Here is a 17,956-nt window from a genome sequence, read left to right on the forward strand (position 1 = left end):
CTGACCTTCCACTTACTTGGGAATAAATTAATCAATGAAACTACCAAGTAGATACTTAACATGAAAATGACACCAAGTTTATTGCGATATGAAATACTTCTTCTGTCTAGCTGAGTAAAACAAGAGGGTGTGACTCAATTATACTTAGAAGAGTCTAGTTCCCTCTTTTTGCCAACAAAAGTACTGAGAGCTTGTTTTGGGGTGATCGCGTCCTCTGAGGAGTGAAAGAAGAGGAAGCAGGTCACCCTCCTTGGGATGTTTAGTCTACAGGGAATGTCAGGTAAGTTTTACGTAAGAGCAAACATCTGTAAACAATCTAATCGTCCAACATCAGATGACCTGGAAAATAAATTATAATGCAGCCACAAAACAGAACACTGGGCAATTATTAGAACAAAGTGGCTGTGTGACAATCCAAGATCGATAATGACAATGGTGGCAGTGGCGACAACAGCTAGCACCACCTCCACAGCAACGAGATGGTCCAGGTGAGCGTGGGGAGAGCTGGGGGTGCTGCCACCAGTGGCTGGCTGACTACGAGGTCCACGGGACCGTGTCCCTCAGAAGCTCGCATTCCAGGGAGGACAGAAGCAGGTAGAGATGCAAAAGTGCGATGCGTGAGCTGGCTGGCCCCAGAGCTGGAGGGGCTGGAGCACCACACGGCGGTGCCCGCGCTGTACTCGGCCAGCACTGAGGAGCCACCGGGCTGCCAACGGGCGAGTCACCCGATATAGTGGCAATTTCACCAGACCATGGGTGGCCATGTGGAAACAGCTCAGAGAGAGTCAAGGGTGGACAAAGGGGAGAAAGGACTATGGGAGATTCGTCTCCCTCACAGGATGTACGCTTTGTACAGCTGCGCTTTTAAAAACAAGGAGCACCTCCTATGTCTGAAATCTGAAAAAGCAACAAGTATTTAGGTATAAACCTCTAATGATTAAAAAAATTCCGAGACCCTTCAAGGCACTGTCCCACTAACAAAATGCAAACCTTTTATGTTTGAACTTTTAGCATTTCCTAGTATTACTTTGGGGAAAAAAACACACACACAAAAAAACAAACAGAAAATCTACTCAGTCACTCCGCTCACAGAGGCTGTCGTCAGTGCCCAACACATGGTGTGTCTGCCCGCCCCATGGAAAACTCAAACCTAAGTGCCACTCACTTTTCGCTGAGGTTGACCTTGACTGCAGAGGCCGAGGGAGGGAAGGAAGGCTTCATTCCGATGCTGGGAGTGGATGCGCTTGGCATGGGTGTGCTTTCCAGGGTCGGCTTAAAACCCGATGAGCCAAAGGAGAAGGAAGCTGCTGCGAGCGCCAAGGGAGAGGCCCCGGCAGGCGGCGCTAGCGGGGTCTGAGGAGGCGCGAAGGAGAAGGCGGCCGCGCCAGAGCCCGCCGCTGCCTTGGAAGTGTCAGGGCCACTGGGGTATGGAGGGGGCTCCCCGGTGGCAGAGCCAGATGACTTCAAGGATGGAGAACCAAAGGAGAACAGGGCAGGGGCCCCCACAGCAGAGGGCAGAGAGAAGGCGGGGGTGGGAGCAGCCGGCAGGGAAGGTGGGACAGGGGCAGAGGCAGGAGCTGCGGCTGCTGAGGCCTCGGGTTTCTGCGGGGCCTGGGAGGTTGGGGTCGTGGGAGTACTTCCTGCAACGAGAAAACGGAGAAGCGAGGGACAAGTTAACACTGTAACCGCAGAGGGCACATAACAGAAAGCCAGTGGCAAAGGGTCAGTGGTAGAAGGAAGCCAGAAATCAAGGTCCTGGTTCCTGAAGGGAAAAGAGACTAACGCGATGGAACTGCTGCTGCATCTTCCACAGCAAACGTCCACTAAGGTTCCAGAACTCTGAAGGAAAAAGGAAGTGCCGAGACGTCAGCCCGACAGCACTTCACGGACGCCCAGGTGAGTAACAGAGAAAATACACTTCTCAGTGTTACAGTGCAAACAAGTCATTCTGCAACATTCACTCACCCAGGACAAATTTTAATTCAGATCTCTCCATCAGTCACTAAAGGCAAGGCCAGGTGAATTAAAGATACACAGCAAAGCACACAGAGACATTGTATCTCAAATGAAGGAGGCAGAAAGTGAGCCAAGTCTCTGAGAGTCTAACTTAATAAATTTAGAAGTGCCAAAAAACCACAAAGGATTAAGATCTGACATTATAAAAAGATAGTTACATAACTAAAACGTAAGTGGAAAAAACCTGTAGCAAAAAGCTCAGACAAATTGAGATTAAAAAATTTCACGACTCTAATAGATATAAGCTGGGAAACTAATTCACAGAAAGTAAATATATTTAATCTAATAAAAGAAATGTGAATTTAAATGAGGCACACAACCGTCCCCTAAATTATCAAAATTTAAATATCTATAATCCCTATGTTCAGAAGGGTAAAATGAACCTGAAACCTTATATTACTAATACCTACCTACTTTAGCACATTTTTTTAGTAAACATTTGAGCATTATGTCTCAAAAGTCATAAAAAATGAACCCAGTAAACTCACTTCCTAAGAATAAAGCCTATGACAACTTTTAAACTGTCTTTCAGTTGTCGTTCCCTAGTTCTGCACTCACTGCTGATTCCTGTGTGCGTCCTTGGTAAGCGCCCTGACGGGACCCACCTGGCTGAGCTCCCTCTCCCTCGGAAGTCGAGTACAGGTTAGAGAATAAAGCTCACGAGAGAGGGAGGCGAGCACGCATGTGTTTGTTGTTCTCGGAGAAACCTGGTCCCTGCGCAGTAAGAGTGACCGTCCTGACAGAGATAACCACATTCTTTCATATTCATCCCTGGGATGAGCCCTGTGCAGCCCTGGAGTCCCGCTCTGCCAACGCGGGAGATATACCTGATGCCTTGGGCTGTCGCTCTCCTTCTAACAACAGTCGCTCCGGAGTCTTGATGAGGGACCTGCCCCCAGGGTTTTGATTGATCATGTAAAAGGGACAGAGCACACCGTCTGTGGAAAGTAACAGGAGAACTGGTGCAGGAGGGAGGGTCTTCTCATCACCTGTTAAGAAAGAAAACCAAGTGAAAGAAGAGGGAGGGAGAGGCTGCCCTGAGCAAGGGGGCTTCATGGACTCGGCCCGACAACTCTGGTCCCCTGGCTTTGACCCAGTTCTGAACAGGCTTTCCCACAACAGCCCTTCCCAGAGAGCTCCTGCCATGACACTGCCACTGTCCTGCCGGCCCACAGAGGCCGCAGCAGTCCAGGAGCCGCTCGGACTCTCCCAAAGCTCCCTCGATTTTCCCAGTGTCTCGGTGATCAGGAGGTAGGTTCAGCGCTCCCCTGTCCAAGACAGAAATCTCTAGAAGAGGCTGGTTTGGTGGAAAAATGACAGACTAGGTTCTTTAGAAAACACACAGTGGGACAGGGAGGTGAATCAAATTAACTTCATTCACTGACAGTTGAATCATAAGCATGGGTTTTGTCAATAAGACTCCCAAAGAATCAGTAAGAGCTCATCAGACCAAACAACCTAACCAGGGAAAGGAGGCACATCATGGTGCCTGACAGGGACACCCCTCTAGCTGAAGCACTGAAGACTATGTCCTCTGCTGCATCTGCACGACTCATGGGATCCAGCTCTGCCAGCTCCAGCTGGGAGCAGCCACGCAGAGCAGGCGCCTGAGGTCTCCACTCTCTAGTCCCTGCCCGCACACCAAGGGCTGCTCTGCGGACGGCCCAGGGCACTGCTCCCTTGGGAGGTCACTGGAGAACTGGAATGAGGAGAAACAGAACCCCTGACGGTCTAGGCTGCCACCAGATTCCAAAGTAGAGTCAGACAGGCGCTGAGGGCGTCTGTCCTCGGCCTCATCAGTAAGTGTCCCTGCAGATTAGTTCAGTGTTGTCACATGCACTCTGTCGCTCTTCCAGGAGCAAGGTGCTATACCACAAGTTTGAAGTGCGGCAGCGTAGATTCCGGTGTGAACAGTAGAACTGGATTTAAACGTTAACCAGTATTAGAAACAACGCACTGGGCTACACCAGGCTTCACTTACTGATGGCAATTTCCACCTGGTTAGTATAATCTATGGCCACACCCATGGGCAAGGAGTCATCATTCTTGTCTGTCACAGGCAGTTCAGCTCGGCTAGAATCCTCTAGGAGCCAAGATTCCCAATTAACCTGAAAAAGACAAGTAGAAGAAAATGAATGTCAGGCAGAGCTCTGCACTGGCTCCTCCCAGCACTGTTCAGATACAAGGGAGGAAAAGACAACACTCTTGGGTTAGATTTACGTGTGATTGAGACTGGGAAATCTGGGGAGTTGGTCTAAAAGCCATGAGTCCCCATGGAGCAAGGGGCTGCGTTAATTTTCCAAATCAACCTCTCTCTTGGCTTCTGGGGCACCAAGCCCCTGCCTCAAGCATAAATACTGCCTGCTGCCCACCACAGCCAGGCAGAACCCTGAACTTGCTGGGTGAACCCAAGCGCTGCCCTGAGCCAGTCATACCTACTCCCAGAAGCCTGGCATTGTGACCAGGACCCCCAGCTGGTCCTCAGTACAGTCTTGAGTAGAAAAGCCTATGAAGTTGGGCAGGTGCCTGTGCTCACCGGTCCACAGACAAGATGACCTTGGTTCTTGCCTTCCAGTTCCTGGTGGGAGTTCCCCACATGAGCCCCTCTTCCTACCTCTGAGAAACCACCAAGTCTATCCAATAAACTCGCCTTTTGCTTTCGTTTGCTTGAGTAGGCTCTGTTCCCTCCAACAAACCATTTCTGACTTTTAAAAGTCACTAACCCTTTTGTCTAACTTTCAGCTTTGACCCAAACTGGGCAACAAGAAACCAATGGGAACGATGTTCAATGAGTAACAGAAAAATGAGAAGCGGGTCAGGAAAGGGAACATAATCATATTCTAGGACTCAGCCGTGGAGTAATAGTCACAGTCATAATAACGTAAACAAGACTGATTTCAACTTGAAAAGCAATCGATAGACAAAGTAAAGGCTTAATCACGACGGAACACAAAGCAAACAGTACCAGTTTTGATACTGCGAAAGACAAGACCCATAGGATAAAGGCTGGAAGGGGTGGGGGACGGTGAGCTGGAGGCAGGGGTGGGGGTGCTGAGACACTCCGCTCACAAAGCGGAGGATCCAGAGGCACAGTGTGTGCTGACAGCATCAGAAACGAAGGTAAAGATCCAAGAGTTACAAAGGTAACCAGGAGAAGGTAACTGGCACTAGGACCCTCCTGGGAGGAAGCAGGGGGATCTGAGGGTTACACGTGAGCTGAACTCCCATCTGCCGGAACAGCCAGGAAGGTCTACAGCTAATACTGGTCACTTGTGAGCTCGGTAAGGAGGAAGCCAGGAGAAGAAAAAATACACACGTTAAAAATGGTCCCCCGAGAGAACAAAATTGGACTGGGACGGGGCAGAGCAGGGGTGATGTTTTCATTTATACGCTCTCCCCACGTACACCAATTATTTTGGTAAAAAGCAAAGATAAGAGTATATTTTTAATGTGTGAATACATAAAATATTTGTCTATTAGGAAATCGTTACTAAAGTCAATCCAAGAGCAAACTGGACTGCTGAACTCTGACCTATGACCCACAGAGGCCCACCCTGACACTGTGACAGCCACGCACTTACAGTGAGAGCCCTGCTGCCCAATGATGGACAGAGGCTGAATGGGTGAAGAGCCGTAAGTCTGTGTGTAAGGGGCGCACAAAACATTTTTAAGTTCAAGGCAGAGTTTGAAAAAGGGAAGTTTCCCTTTCACCACGTCTCCTCTGTGGCCAGCCCTCTTCATTACCCACTGGCTTAGCATGGCTTACACGGCCTCGCGGCCCCCCTGCCCACCAGGAGGGCATGTGAAGGCAGGTAGGTTCTCATAGGCACAGGCTCTCACAGCTTTCTGGTGGCTTTTTGAGAGAATCAGAAAGTGTTTCTGGTGAGTGACCTACACAGTTCTCTTCCTCTGCCAAGGATGGGTTACAACTCACTGACTAGAAGCGGCAGGTTCAAGTCACAGGAAAAAAATAAAGACGGTGAAAGAGAACAGGGCTGAAAACCCTCCTGCACATCCACGCACACTCCTGTTGGAGGCTGGTTAGAGCATGTCTGACCCACGCCAGGGATGGATCTAAGAGAAGAGAAGTGCTTTCACGACACTGAAGAGCTGCTTATCCTGATACCTGTGCTTGTCCAGTGCAATGTCCAAGCCACCTGGTCCAGGACACTGTCATTTAAGCTTTGCTCTCACCCAGGAACTCATCAAAAGGGATGTGACCTCATCTGATTCTTAACCACATAATTCCCTCCAAGATCTTTCTCAGAAAAACTTTCCCATAAAAGTGACAAATAAGAGGAATTTACCTGATCGCTCTGTCGAGCAAGGATGCTAACTTCTGTGGAAGCCGCAGATGCCGCCAACACTAAGTCCCTTTGAAGAACAAAACCAGGAGATAGTTAAATTCAAACCCAGCAACGGTCCTAACCTGCCTCAAGGCTGTGGGAACATCTCTGAGGATGGCCCTGAGATGTCAAGAGGAAGGTATGTTTTCTATGGCTGAAGAAAAGTGGGACGATTTTTAGATGTAAAACTTAACTCTTTCGTTCACAGGATAAAGCCCTGGAGACTTGGTCAACTGCCTACTGACTTAAGACAAAGGAGAGACACAGAATCTAGTGGGAATCCAATAAAAACACCACCTCAAACAGAAGAGTTGGCAGAGGGGCTTTGCTTCAAGTCACCTATCAGAGGGAAGCGTCTGCTCTCAGAGGGCAACTTTTACTATGTTCCCTGAACGTCAGTATTTTCATAAATTGTCACTGGGTTACTAAGAAAAGGGGTCTTTAAAGATTAGAACATATCTGAGCTACATAGTTCAAGGCTGGGGCACTAGAGGGACAGCCAGAAAGGCTTTACCTAGCATTAGCTGAAAAGATGTTCAGGGCACCCCATGCCTCTATTTTCCTCTTACAGAAAATTTCAAAGCAGAAGCAGTGCCCTGCGAGAGCTGCAGGGGAAGCAGCCCGCAGGGGAGCAGCCCTGCCGTCCTCGGCTCACCATTCCTCCACGTAGCTCAGATAGTAGTGGTGCTGCCTCTCCGTGCAGCAGCCGTAGCAGGGCTCCATGAAGTTCACGAACACCTCCGGGTGCTTTTCTTCTTTTTTCTACAGCGAACAGAGAAAAAAATATCAGGTGCAATTTTTCTTTAATCCTACATAGCTGATAATCTTAAACGAGAAAACCATTTACGTTTGTGAGAAAATGCACTAAAAAATCTGTTTCTAAGTATATAGACACGCTATAAAGGCAGCACTGAGTAGTGTAAGGGACAGGAGTGATGGCCGTCACCCAAACTGAACTCAAACTGTCATCTTCTGGCCGGTGGACAAGCACGGACAGATCACTCAACCTCCCTGACACTCAGTTTGCTCATGTATATAATCTAATAACGTATCTACTAAACCTACATCAAAGGCTGTTGTGAGTGTGAAACAAAATGATACACATAAAGCTGCTGTCCCAGTATAAGGAACACTGGTCCTCAATAATTACATACTAGTGCTAATATTACCCAGGAACAGAAATCTCAATGATATCCTGAAATAAGAAATACGTTCAATACATTCATGAGTTGCACAGTGACATTTCAGTCAACAGACCACACATGACTGTGGTCCCATAAGATTACAAAAAGCTGAAAAAATCCTATTGACTTGTGACGCTGTAGCCATGACATCACAGCCATCACGAAACTAGTGCAACACATTACGCAAATACCACTGTTACAACCGCCTACAGCATTCAGTACATGACATGCTATACAGGTTGTAATCTAGGAGCTGTAGGGGAACACGATTTGTCACCCCAAAATGTCTACTTGGCATAAGGATTATTTTAAGCTAGTTCATTTTAAGAAAGAGCAGACAAGAAGCTCTGAAAACCAAGTACAGTCGGCCTTTGTAGAACATTTACGAGGGAAATTTCCACCGGTCAGGGTGTTTCCCTGCAGGGAGAGGGCAATGGCCTCACCTCTAGAAACGCTCCTCCACGCAGAGACAACTGCGTAAGTCTGCGTAAGGACCTTTCCCATTTACCGAGCATTTCCTGGCCGCTTCCCATCAGCAACTCCCCTTCACCCCCAGCATCACCCTTTGTCTACAGCAGAAGGTGGAGTTTAAGGCGGTGGCTTCTGCCATTTTAGCCAATTACTCAGTTTTCCTGGGTGGCTCCCACGTACATAGGAGGTAAACATGCTATTAAATTTTTGTTTTTCTCCTGTTAGTCTGTTTTTCATTACAGTGTCTTAGTCAAAAACACAGAAGAGTAGAGGGAACACTCTTCCCTACAGAGCCACAGGCTGTGCCGCACAGGCAGGTGTGCGCAGGCTTGGCCGCCCGGGCTTGTGTGAGTGCAGACTCGACCACGTCGCACGATGCATTTCGCAGAACACAGGCCTGAAGCTAAGTGGGGCATGACTGTAAACATGTTTTAAAAATTCAACTGCATCAGGAACCCAAAAGTTAAAAACAGAGCTACACAAATCTGTTCAAAGCCAAACCACATTTTATTTGACACAGAGAGACACCTGCAATTTACTACTATGTAAATCAAGGTTGCAAAACAGAATGACAAGCGTTACTGTATTTAGACATTCGCTTATGTATTTTCAAATGTTTTTCTGGACATTTGGAAATGTAAGTCCAGCCTCATTTATTTTTTAAAGTGCATTGCAATTTACAACCTTATAGATACTAACACTCTCTCTTCTCCATCTTCAAAATGACTCCCTCACTTCACTTGGTTCTCTGCTCCAATGGCTCCTCCCGAGGCCCTCCTCAGCCACCCAATCTCCACAGTGCCCGACACCACCTCCCCTCACGTACCCTGCTTTACTTCCCCATCACCCTATCACCCCTGGATCCGATACTCGTCTTTGGACTGGCACATTCATTAGAATGTGGGACCCACAAAAGCAGGGACGCCGTATCCTCAGCTAAAGCAGCGCCTAACACAATGCAGGCACTTGATACCTGGCCGATGAATAAATAGGTGAAAGCATTTTGAAAATCAAGGAATCTTCTTGCTTTTCTAAAATGTCTTCCCAGGTTAACATCTACTAAGATGCAGCTCACAGCCTAAGCAAAAGCAAGTTTGATGATTTTTTCACCGTATGATTACAATAGAACATGCTCAAAGCGGAAACCAGGCTGTAACTGCAGAACCAGCTCAAAATGGTCCCACCTGTTTCTGACAAGACACTGAGCTGCCTTTCAGAGACGACTGACCAACACAAGCCACGCAGCCAAAACAGGTGCAGAGGAGAGAACACTACCTCTGGCTGCACCTGGAACCAGTCTCAACCTCCTTGGGGAACCAAAGGACAAAAACATGACCGGGACTTGAACACGGGACCTTGAAGATGGACCCCTTTCAGAAGCGCAGGGTGGCTGTGCAGGAAGGCCCGGTGCTGAAACCCTGACCATATCTTACCATAAACAGCCAAATCCCAGAGCCCTCCAACCAAAACCTGCACAGCCAGCACTCTGTTCTCCTGAGCCCTAACCCTCAATCTCCGCCTTTAAAATCCCTGATTAAAAGCCATTGAGGATTTTGGGTTTTAAGTAATAGCTTCCCATTCTCCTTGCAGGCGCCCTACACATACATCGGCTTTGATTTCTCCATTGCAAACCTCCATGCTCAGTGTTTGGCTTTGCTAACGCATCGGATGAGCGGACCCTCATTTGGTTCAATAACATAACTTTGGTCCCAAGGCCAATGGTGCAGTGTTCAAATTGTACACCTGAAGCTGCACCATCACCACAAGAAAAGGAAACTGAGGCCTAAGCCTCAAATTTATTAGGACAGAAGCCCTTTTCGTATACACACCGGAAGCAGAGCCATCACCACGTCTGGAGATGTTTCCAGGGTCCCATCGGCAGCGGCGTACACTATGGTGAAGACGTACGTACCGATCCATAGCACATCTAGAACTGAGACACACTCTAATAAAGCACCTTGTTTGGAGTAGCCCCTGTATTTTATAAAGTTAACATGTGATGGATAAATAATCCAACTACCACAGCCTTAACCAAGGTCCAGATTTCACTGATTAGAAGCCCAAATTTATCCCAAAGTGGCATTTTTTTTTTCCTGGTGGATTATAATTAGGGAAAATTATGAAAAATTCTAATATTAAAAATCAGGATCCATTTAATGGCATCTGCCATGAAACACAAGTGTCCACCAGAGAGTTCCTGTTACACCGACTTAATTGCCTAACTGACATGCTGAGAGTGTTCAGAGAGGAGGCACCAACGCTTCCCTGAGTGGGTATGTAGGTACAGCACATCATTTAAATTCTGTAATACACACATCACCTTACTGAAGGTCAGCCCATAAAGAAACAGATGTGTTACCTCTGACAGGATGATCTGACTCATAAAACGGAGGACAAGGAATGACTTTTTTTTCCTGCAAAGTCTGAAAGAGATTTTTGAAAAAAAGTGTCAAATGAAACAATTCCCAAACCAATGAAACTGTCAAATCCAGTAGGTTCCCCTAGAAGCCACTGGAGTTTCCCCTCCCCAGCTAGGAGACTGAACACAGAGAACAGGTACCTACTTCCAGGACCCTATCCCACAGAAATACCTACACAAACAATTTCAATTGTAGGCAATGGGGGTGCTCAATGCAAACCTATTTATAGTAGCAAAACCACTCACATGAGAGACGACCATCAATTAATCAACAGATGGACAGATTATGGCACGTCCACACAGTGGATTACTATGCAGCCATTCAACAGAATTAAGTGGCTCTATATGTAATGAGTTGGAAAAAGGACTACAATATACTATTAAGTGGTTTTTTAAAAGGCAAACAGCAAACCAATAAAATTAAACTCATTGTATTATCTTTTTATAGGCTAATGCCCTAAAATTTGGACCAAGTTGCACATAACTTTTTGTGATAACAAGTGACAAAACCGTAACCTCAAACCTGTCCCATCTCATTCACTGCTATGCACCCCTGCAAGAACAGTCTCTTAAGGAGCTACAAGCAACAGTACAGGTCCTAGCATCGCCTGCGAACCCCTCCTTCCCTCCAGTTAATACTGAATACTGGCGAGTATTATCTCAGGAAAAGCACAGGGACAGGACGAGACAGTGCACATGCAACAACACAAGCCTCATTGTCTTTGTTGCCTGTAGTTAGGGAAACTGAACCTTTCAGGTGGACTCAGCTAGAGGACAGACACTGCACTTTAACCCGAAGTGATTCTGCTTTAGTCATAGCTTTTCACCAACTCCTTTCCCCTTAAGCTCTATTTTTATGGAATGAATTGGGAATATAAAGCTGGGGAACCTTGTGTAGAATATAATCACATTTTATTTAAAAGCAAAACAAAAGTAATGTGCACATACGTAGACTATCTGCATGAGCATCCAAAAAAGTCTGGAAGGCTACTGCCAAGCAGAACGCAGAGTGCCTGGAAGACGGACCAAGGGATGGAAGGGGAGGGGAGTTCTACCATTTTCTGCATTCACTGTGTGCTGAGGACTGTGCACTGAGCGTAAATAACATTCTAATAGGGAAAACACCAGAGAGATCTCCAGACCACCCTCCAACTAGTGGGCAACTTCCACGAGAAGAGTTCTGAACCAAGGCAGGACTTACCGGAAGGTACTGGACCACAGTTCCATTCTGCTTCCCCACTGCCAGCTGCTTTCCTTTGGGGCTCCAGCACACTGCGCAAAGAGAATGCCGCCAGTTAGAAACAGGAGACAGTGCAGCAAACCAGTGCTGTCTGTACCAAAACAGCGACGTAATCACTACAGAAAGACTGTAGGCTCATCCCCACTCGGCAAAGTGAAAGAGAAAAGTCACTTTGACGATACAAGCCAATTACGAGTTATTACTGGGCCACTGAACTGACTCCTAAAAATGCTTTTACTGCCCAGAAAGCTGCAAAGTACACAAAACTCTAGTCTTTAGATAAGACAAAGGACTAAAGAAGGTTTTAAATATCACGAAATCATTGTCTTGCTCCTATTTGGTATTTCTGATGCTTTATCCGCAAAAGGTACAAATGACTTTTGGTACTATTTTAGATCCAGAAATAATTACTCTAAAAAACCCAGTTCTAAACCAGTTGTACCGAAACATTCCTTTCTCTAGAAACCCAAGTGCATCCAAGTGAAGTCACGGATGCTGACTGGTGTCAAGGAAATTAAGAACACTCTGCCCACTTCTGCCAAATAATAACAAATACAACAAGAGACCCACTTGCTTTTATTTCCAGAAATTAACTTTTAAACAGACCAGCATTACTGTGTGTTAGGGAGTGAAAGCCTTCATCACTCACCAGATGTTACTGCTACTGTAGAAGGAAGAGTCGCACACACTTTCACTGTTTCTGTGACTTGTAGGACAGCAATGCTGCCATCAGCCAGGCACACTGCCACCATGGAGGGGACAGTGGGGTTCCACTTCATGTCAATTACTATGCCTCCTGCATCTTTCAAAAGCTTGTGATAGGCAAATGGGCGCTTCTGCTGTTTGGCCTTTTAAAACAAATCCCCAGAAGTGAAGATAAATTAATAAATGCACAGATGTTTAACAGTTGAAGAAAGTTCTTAAATATATAAGTCTTCTCAAATTACAATTTGCTTTTCTCCATGAACATGAAAAAAAATTAGCTCTACATGACAACCACTTTGTTACAATTTTGACACAGTTTTGAACATGGTAATCAATTCTTCCAGCACACGGGAGGGACTCCCAGCAGGGGACGTATGAACGCAAAATGATCGATAAGGCACAGACACTGCATTAAAATCTGGGCTCTGCTTCTTAACAGCGTTGGGCCCTTGGACAGTTCCTTAAACTCTCTGGGCCTATTTCTCCATCTACAAAATGAAGACAACAGTGTCTACTGCGCACGTCGCTGACAGGCATGCCCAAGGATAAGGCGGGCAAAGCACTAGTACGGGCCTGGCACAGTCAGCATCAGCACTCAGTACTACTGACTGTTACCGTCAATAAACTGGACGGAAGATCACCGCATTAGGCTGCCACAGACCCAGGATGCGTTACTTCCGACATTATCCAATAACTCTATGGTCTTGGGCAAGTCACCTAAAGCTCCCTAGGCTTTCGCTGCTTCATGTGTAAATGAGAAATAATAATACCTTGGGGCAGGTGCTATTATGAAATAATTTCTTGAAGCCCCTTCTACCTCAAAGATCCATGATTCTATAATTAGGGACTTTTTTCAAATCCATATTTTAATCTAGAAAAGGACTTCAAGGGTCAACCAAGAACTTCTAGGTTACAATTCCACACCAGGAAATCTTAGGTCCCAGTGACACTGGAGTCAGTCTGCTGGTAGCTTACCTCATTTGAGAAGGTGCGAACATCAAAAAAAGCAATAATGGGACCATACTCGCTGGACATCATGCACACAGAGAGTGTGAGGCTGTCACAGCTCAGGGCCAGGTGATGCACGGGGAATTTCATAGGGACTTGCAAGCCTTGAACTTTATCAACTATAAAAACATGAAAAGAGACAAAGCAGGAAATGGGAACGTGCTAAGCATGTGTCACACCCCTTTATCCAAGTCTCTGTGAAACACCTTTTGTATCCAATAAACACACGGACATCTCAGCTTTCTTAAGATATATAAGGATGCATTAAGTATCTCGGGAATTCTTCCTCAGACAACTATGGCTGTTGCTCTTGTTGAAAACAGCATACGTAAACTGGGTTCCCGGACCCAATTCCACCATGCTGGGAGGGGGTGTCCCCCACATCAACAAACAATTCTCAGATGCCTGAGAATTCAACTCAATTCTGACATCATCCTCCCAGAGATAGTATCAGATTCCACAGGTTAAGAGTTCAGTCCTACAAGACTGCCCCGTGCCACTGCCCCCCCCCCCAAGCCTAGATGCCAGCCCTGTGTCTCTGACCAAATGGCTATAGGCTCAAGGTTTCAACAACCCCTCCAACTCAAAATGCCAACTGCAAGTCCAGGTTGTTACCTGCACTTCTGACCAACTAGCTATAAATCAGAGGTTCCTAAAACCCCTTTCTTGGGTTCAATTAATTTGCTTGAACCGTTCAAGCACTCAGATATACTGTATGTTACTGACTAGACCAGTGGTCTATTATAAAAGGATATAACTCAGGAACAGGGAGATGGAAGAGCTACATCATGCATGGTCTGTGGGAAGGGGCACCAAGTTTCCATACCCTACCCAGGCTTGCAACTCTCCCTGCACCTCCACATGTTCACCAACTCGTAAACTCTCCAAACCATCCCCCTGGGTTTTTATGAGGCCTTCATTACACAGGCAAGACTGAGCAAATCACTGGCTATTGCTGATTAATTCAACTGGGGGGGGACTGGAAGTTCCAACCCTCTAATCACAAGGTTGGTTCCATTGGCAACCAACCCCAATCCTTAGGTGCTTTCCAAAATTACATCATTAACATACCAGAACTGCTTATCCCCCAACACTTAGGAAATTCCAAGAGTTGTGGGACCTGTGAGCCAGAAATGGGGGAGGAAGACAAAATATATATTTCTTATAAATCACAATATTGCCAACCTGCACCCATAGTTTTGCAACAGTGCTTCAAATAGTACACATCCCCATGTGTTTGGAAGGAACCGTTGTGCCAACTAAAAAGCCATGCAGCAAAACCCTTCTCCAAGAGAGCCAGAAGCCAGGTTCAGCTGAGCAAAAATAACTGCATGGCAGAATGGTAAATTCTCTACTCTGAGCTCAGAGGAACAACTCATCAAGAGGGAAACACAGAGGACCAAAGACAACCAGAATGGCTTCCAACATCTGACCTAGAATTTACTCCTGAGGGTCTACCTGAGGAGTGACAGCCGTTTTCATTCTAACATTACAATGAATTCTTGGGAAGGAAACTACATTAGCTCTTCACTACACTCCTCTCTCTGCAACACAACACAACACAAAGCAGGGACTTACCTATTTTATTGGGATCGTCTCCAGGTTTATTTTGAATAAGAAGATTTTTAGTAGGAAAAATCTGCAACCCACTGGATCCACCAGCAAAAACCAGGCCATACTTGTTGGACACGGCAAGCAGACTTGAGCGTTCCTTGGGCAACTCCTCCGGGGAGTCAAAGATCCTCACCTTCTTCAGGGCTCTAAACTGAAAATCCTGTCGAGAGAGATCAAAACAAGATCAATTCAGGGAAAATGGGAAATTAAATCATGTCTGTCATAATTCAGTAGGCTCAGTAAAACAAAAATACATATTACCCCGAGGCCAAGGACTGTGTGGCTTAGTCATTTTTAAACTTCCAGTACGTATTGTAGTACTTGGCATAGTGTTTATTAATATTTACTCAATGAGAAAAAATTTTTATTTTTTTAAATCCCCACCAGAGGATATGTTTTTTTTGTTGATTTTAGAGAGAGAGGAAGGGAAAGGAGGAGAGAAACATCAATCAGTTGCCTCCTGCACATGCCTCGACCAGGGATTGAACCCACAACCTAGGTATGTGCCCTGACCAGGAATCAAACCCACAACCTTTTGGTGTATGGGACAATGATCCAACCAACTGAACCACCCAGCCAGGGCTAATTAAATAAATTTTTAAAAATTATTTCATGAAGCCTTCCTTGATTAATCCAGCTCACACTGAAGTTTTCCTTTTCTGAATTCCTACTGTATCTATCATCTTAACCACCACACAAGCTGGTGTTATTATTTATTATTATTTATAATCTTGTCCTATTTGTATTATGCATTGTCTCATGACCCAGAGTAGGCTTAATAAACTGTTAAATACCGAAAGCATTACCAACTATACTGTAAGCTCGAATATCCAGTGCAACACTCAACAAATATATGGAAGTAATGACTAGAGAAAGATAACCAAGTCTCGAGAACTGATTGACCTGCATCAAATGCTAAACAAGATTCCATCACACAAAAAAAGGTATGCATGGTCAATCTCTTGGTGTTCAAGATCTACAATCACAAGTCCAAAACCCTTAACACAGGCTATGAGGCCATCCATGGCTTGACCCATCCATTTCTGGAGCCTCACCTCACAGCACTGCTTTCCTGCCACAAGTGTGCCATTACCTCTGCCACACCCAGCGCCACCTCCAGCCCCCACTGATGCCCAGTGTTCATTTCCTTCCATTTCATGCTCCTTAGTACCTCAGGGCCTGGGAGCCTTCCCCAACCTCCTGTCAATGCCCGACTCACCTAGTCTTCCAGGAATTTATCTACATGCTTTCAAAGACAATTTTCAGTGTGCACCAGTTCTTGGTAAAAAGAGTTCTGTAAATTTACCAATCACTATGTTAAGTTGTACTGTAAAAGGTTTTCTTTTCTTCCATGCTAACTTATCTTTAAGTTGAGGTTTTGGTGAAAAGAATGTGAATCCCCTTTTGCTTACGTTCCGAAAGTGTAAGAGCCAAAGACAGCCTTTCTCAGCCTTCACTTTTGTACACTTAAGTGTTTCATGAAGGATCCCAACTCACCCCCGCATACTCCTGTCCTCGGGTTTGATGTTTAATGCATATTTTATAAAAGTATAATGAAATACTCTTAATTTCCAACTGGGTATGGTGATCAGAAACCCACACAACTTTCCAAGTGAGACCACAGTACAGTTCCCTACAGGGGTAGAATAAAATTTTCAGTCTTTTTTTGGTAATTCTCGTCCTGATAATGCCACGTATCCTATTTGGGCCTTGGTCACAAAGACATGGAGAGCCAGTGGGATGGAGAGGCAGACAGCGCTCTCCTTTCTGTCACAGTAACTTGGTGGGAGATTATCATCTCCTAAGCCTGTGGCTCTGAAACCTTTCCCCCTGGCCCCAGCACATCCCAGGGACATGGCACACCCATTAGGTGGCCCACCCAGGCAGTGATTCCGAGGAAGAGAGAATCACGACTCTCTGAGAAATGCATTTACTTACTCCCTGAATGCATTTCAGTGACTTGCTGTTCAAACGCCTCAAATCTTCCTTCAACTTAACTGCCCCCCAAGGGTGTTTATGGCCACCACTGAGGCCCCCCGCCCCTCTCTGACGTCTCCTGACTTAGGCAGATTTCCAGTACAGAAACAGTCCTCCTATTCCAATTAACTAAAGTTTCTGCAGGGCAGGTGAGGAGCCCGGCTCTGCCTTAGGCGAGCCTGGTCCACCTTCCAGAAGCAGTGCCCTGAGAACGAAGAGGAGGGGGTATTAAAAAACACAAAACAAACAAACAAACCACCACCTGCATGTCAGCCTCCCTGTCAAGGGTGTGACTCCGGGTAAGTTACTTCCCGAACTTTGACTGCTCCTCTATACCAACGCCTATTTCGTAGGGTTGCTGTACGATGAACACAGTAAACGCGCAACGAACAGCTCATTCCGCGGCCTCGGCCCCCCCGGGGAAGCACCTGGAGTAACGCAGGTGGCTCGCGCGGGGCCCACCAGGCAAGAGGAAGCTGCACGGCGCCGGGGGACCACGCCGGCGGCGGGGACGCAGCCCCGGGCCCGGCCGGTGACAACTCTGAACCCCGCGAAAGTTCAAGCAGGAGGCGGGGCAGCCGACACCCGCGCTCCGCCGCTCCGCCGGGCTCCAAGGCAACGCGGGGGGGGGGAGGAAGGAAGGGAGGGAGGCCCCGACCGGTCTCTGACCTTCATCTCCCGCTCCGGGATCATTGCGTCCATCTCGTCTCCCATCGCGCCGCCCTCGGGGGGACGAGGGGGGTGTCGCAAGCAGCCGCCGCTACCCCGCGCGGCCTCGTCCGCACAGCCCAGGCCGCTCCGAGGCCAACTTCCTCCGCTCGCTGCTGGCGGCGCGCGGCGGCCTCCGCACTTCCGGCGCGCTTTGCTGGCGTCACGAGCTTCCGGCCACTGCGCGGCCCACGGGGAGCGGAAGGGCCTTGTGAAGTCGCGCGCTCTCCCAGCCGCCGCCGCCGCCGCCGCCGCCTCCCATTGGCCG

At 47.0% G+C, this 17,956-nt stretch overlaps 1 protein-coding gene across 2 annotated transcripts in view; it reads right to left on the reverse strand.

Annotated features, from left to right (window-relative positions):
* The window catches only part of NUP214 (nucleoporin 214), a 72,424-nt gene extending 54,644 nt beyond the window's left edge, over nucleotides 1-17,780 (reverse strand). Inside the window, exons 1-12 of one of the 2 annotated variants that reach the window (XM_016196610.2) lie at nucleotides 17,650-17,780; nucleotides 14,968-15,163; nucleotides 13,357-13,508; nucleotides 12,326-12,524; nucleotides 11,638-11,708; nucleotides 10,377-10,440; nucleotides 9,847-9,950; nucleotides 7,018-7,124; nucleotides 6,324-6,390; nucleotides 3,998-4,124; nucleotides 2,844-3,005; nucleotides 1,166-1,640 (exon numbers count right to left, since the gene is read on the reverse strand). In XM_016196610.2, the coding sequence (XP_016052096.2) occupies nucleotides 1,166-1,640; nucleotides 2,844-3,005; nucleotides 3,998-4,124; nucleotides 6,324-6,390; nucleotides 7,018-7,124; nucleotides 9,847-9,950; nucleotides 10,377-10,440; nucleotides 11,638-11,708; nucleotides 12,326-12,524; nucleotides 13,357-13,508; nucleotides 14,968-15,163; nucleotides 17,650-17,694 (1,769 nt within the window). In that variant the 5' untranslated portion in view covers nucleotides 17,695-17,780. The remainder of the gene's footprint in view (nucleotides 1-1,165; nucleotides 1,641-2,843; nucleotides 3,006-3,997; nucleotides 4,125-6,323; nucleotides 6,391-7,017; nucleotides 7,125-9,846; nucleotides 9,951-10,376; nucleotides 10,441-11,637; nucleotides 11,709-12,325; nucleotides 12,525-13,356; nucleotides 13,509-14,967; nucleotides 15,164-17,649) is intronic. The other variant, XM_087823012.1, reaches the window with a different exon arrangement.
* Between the last annotated feature and the right edge of the window lie 176 nt (nucleotides 17,781-17,956).

The sequence above is a fragment of the Miniopterus natalensis genome, chromosome 12 (assembly GCF_054644295.1).
Source record: "Miniopterus natalensis isolate mMinNat1 chromosome 12, mMinNat1.hap1, whole genome shotgun sequence".
In the NCBI taxonomy this organism is placed as follows: Eukaryota; Metazoa; Chordata; class Mammalia; order Chiroptera; family Miniopteridae; genus Miniopterus; species Miniopterus natalensis.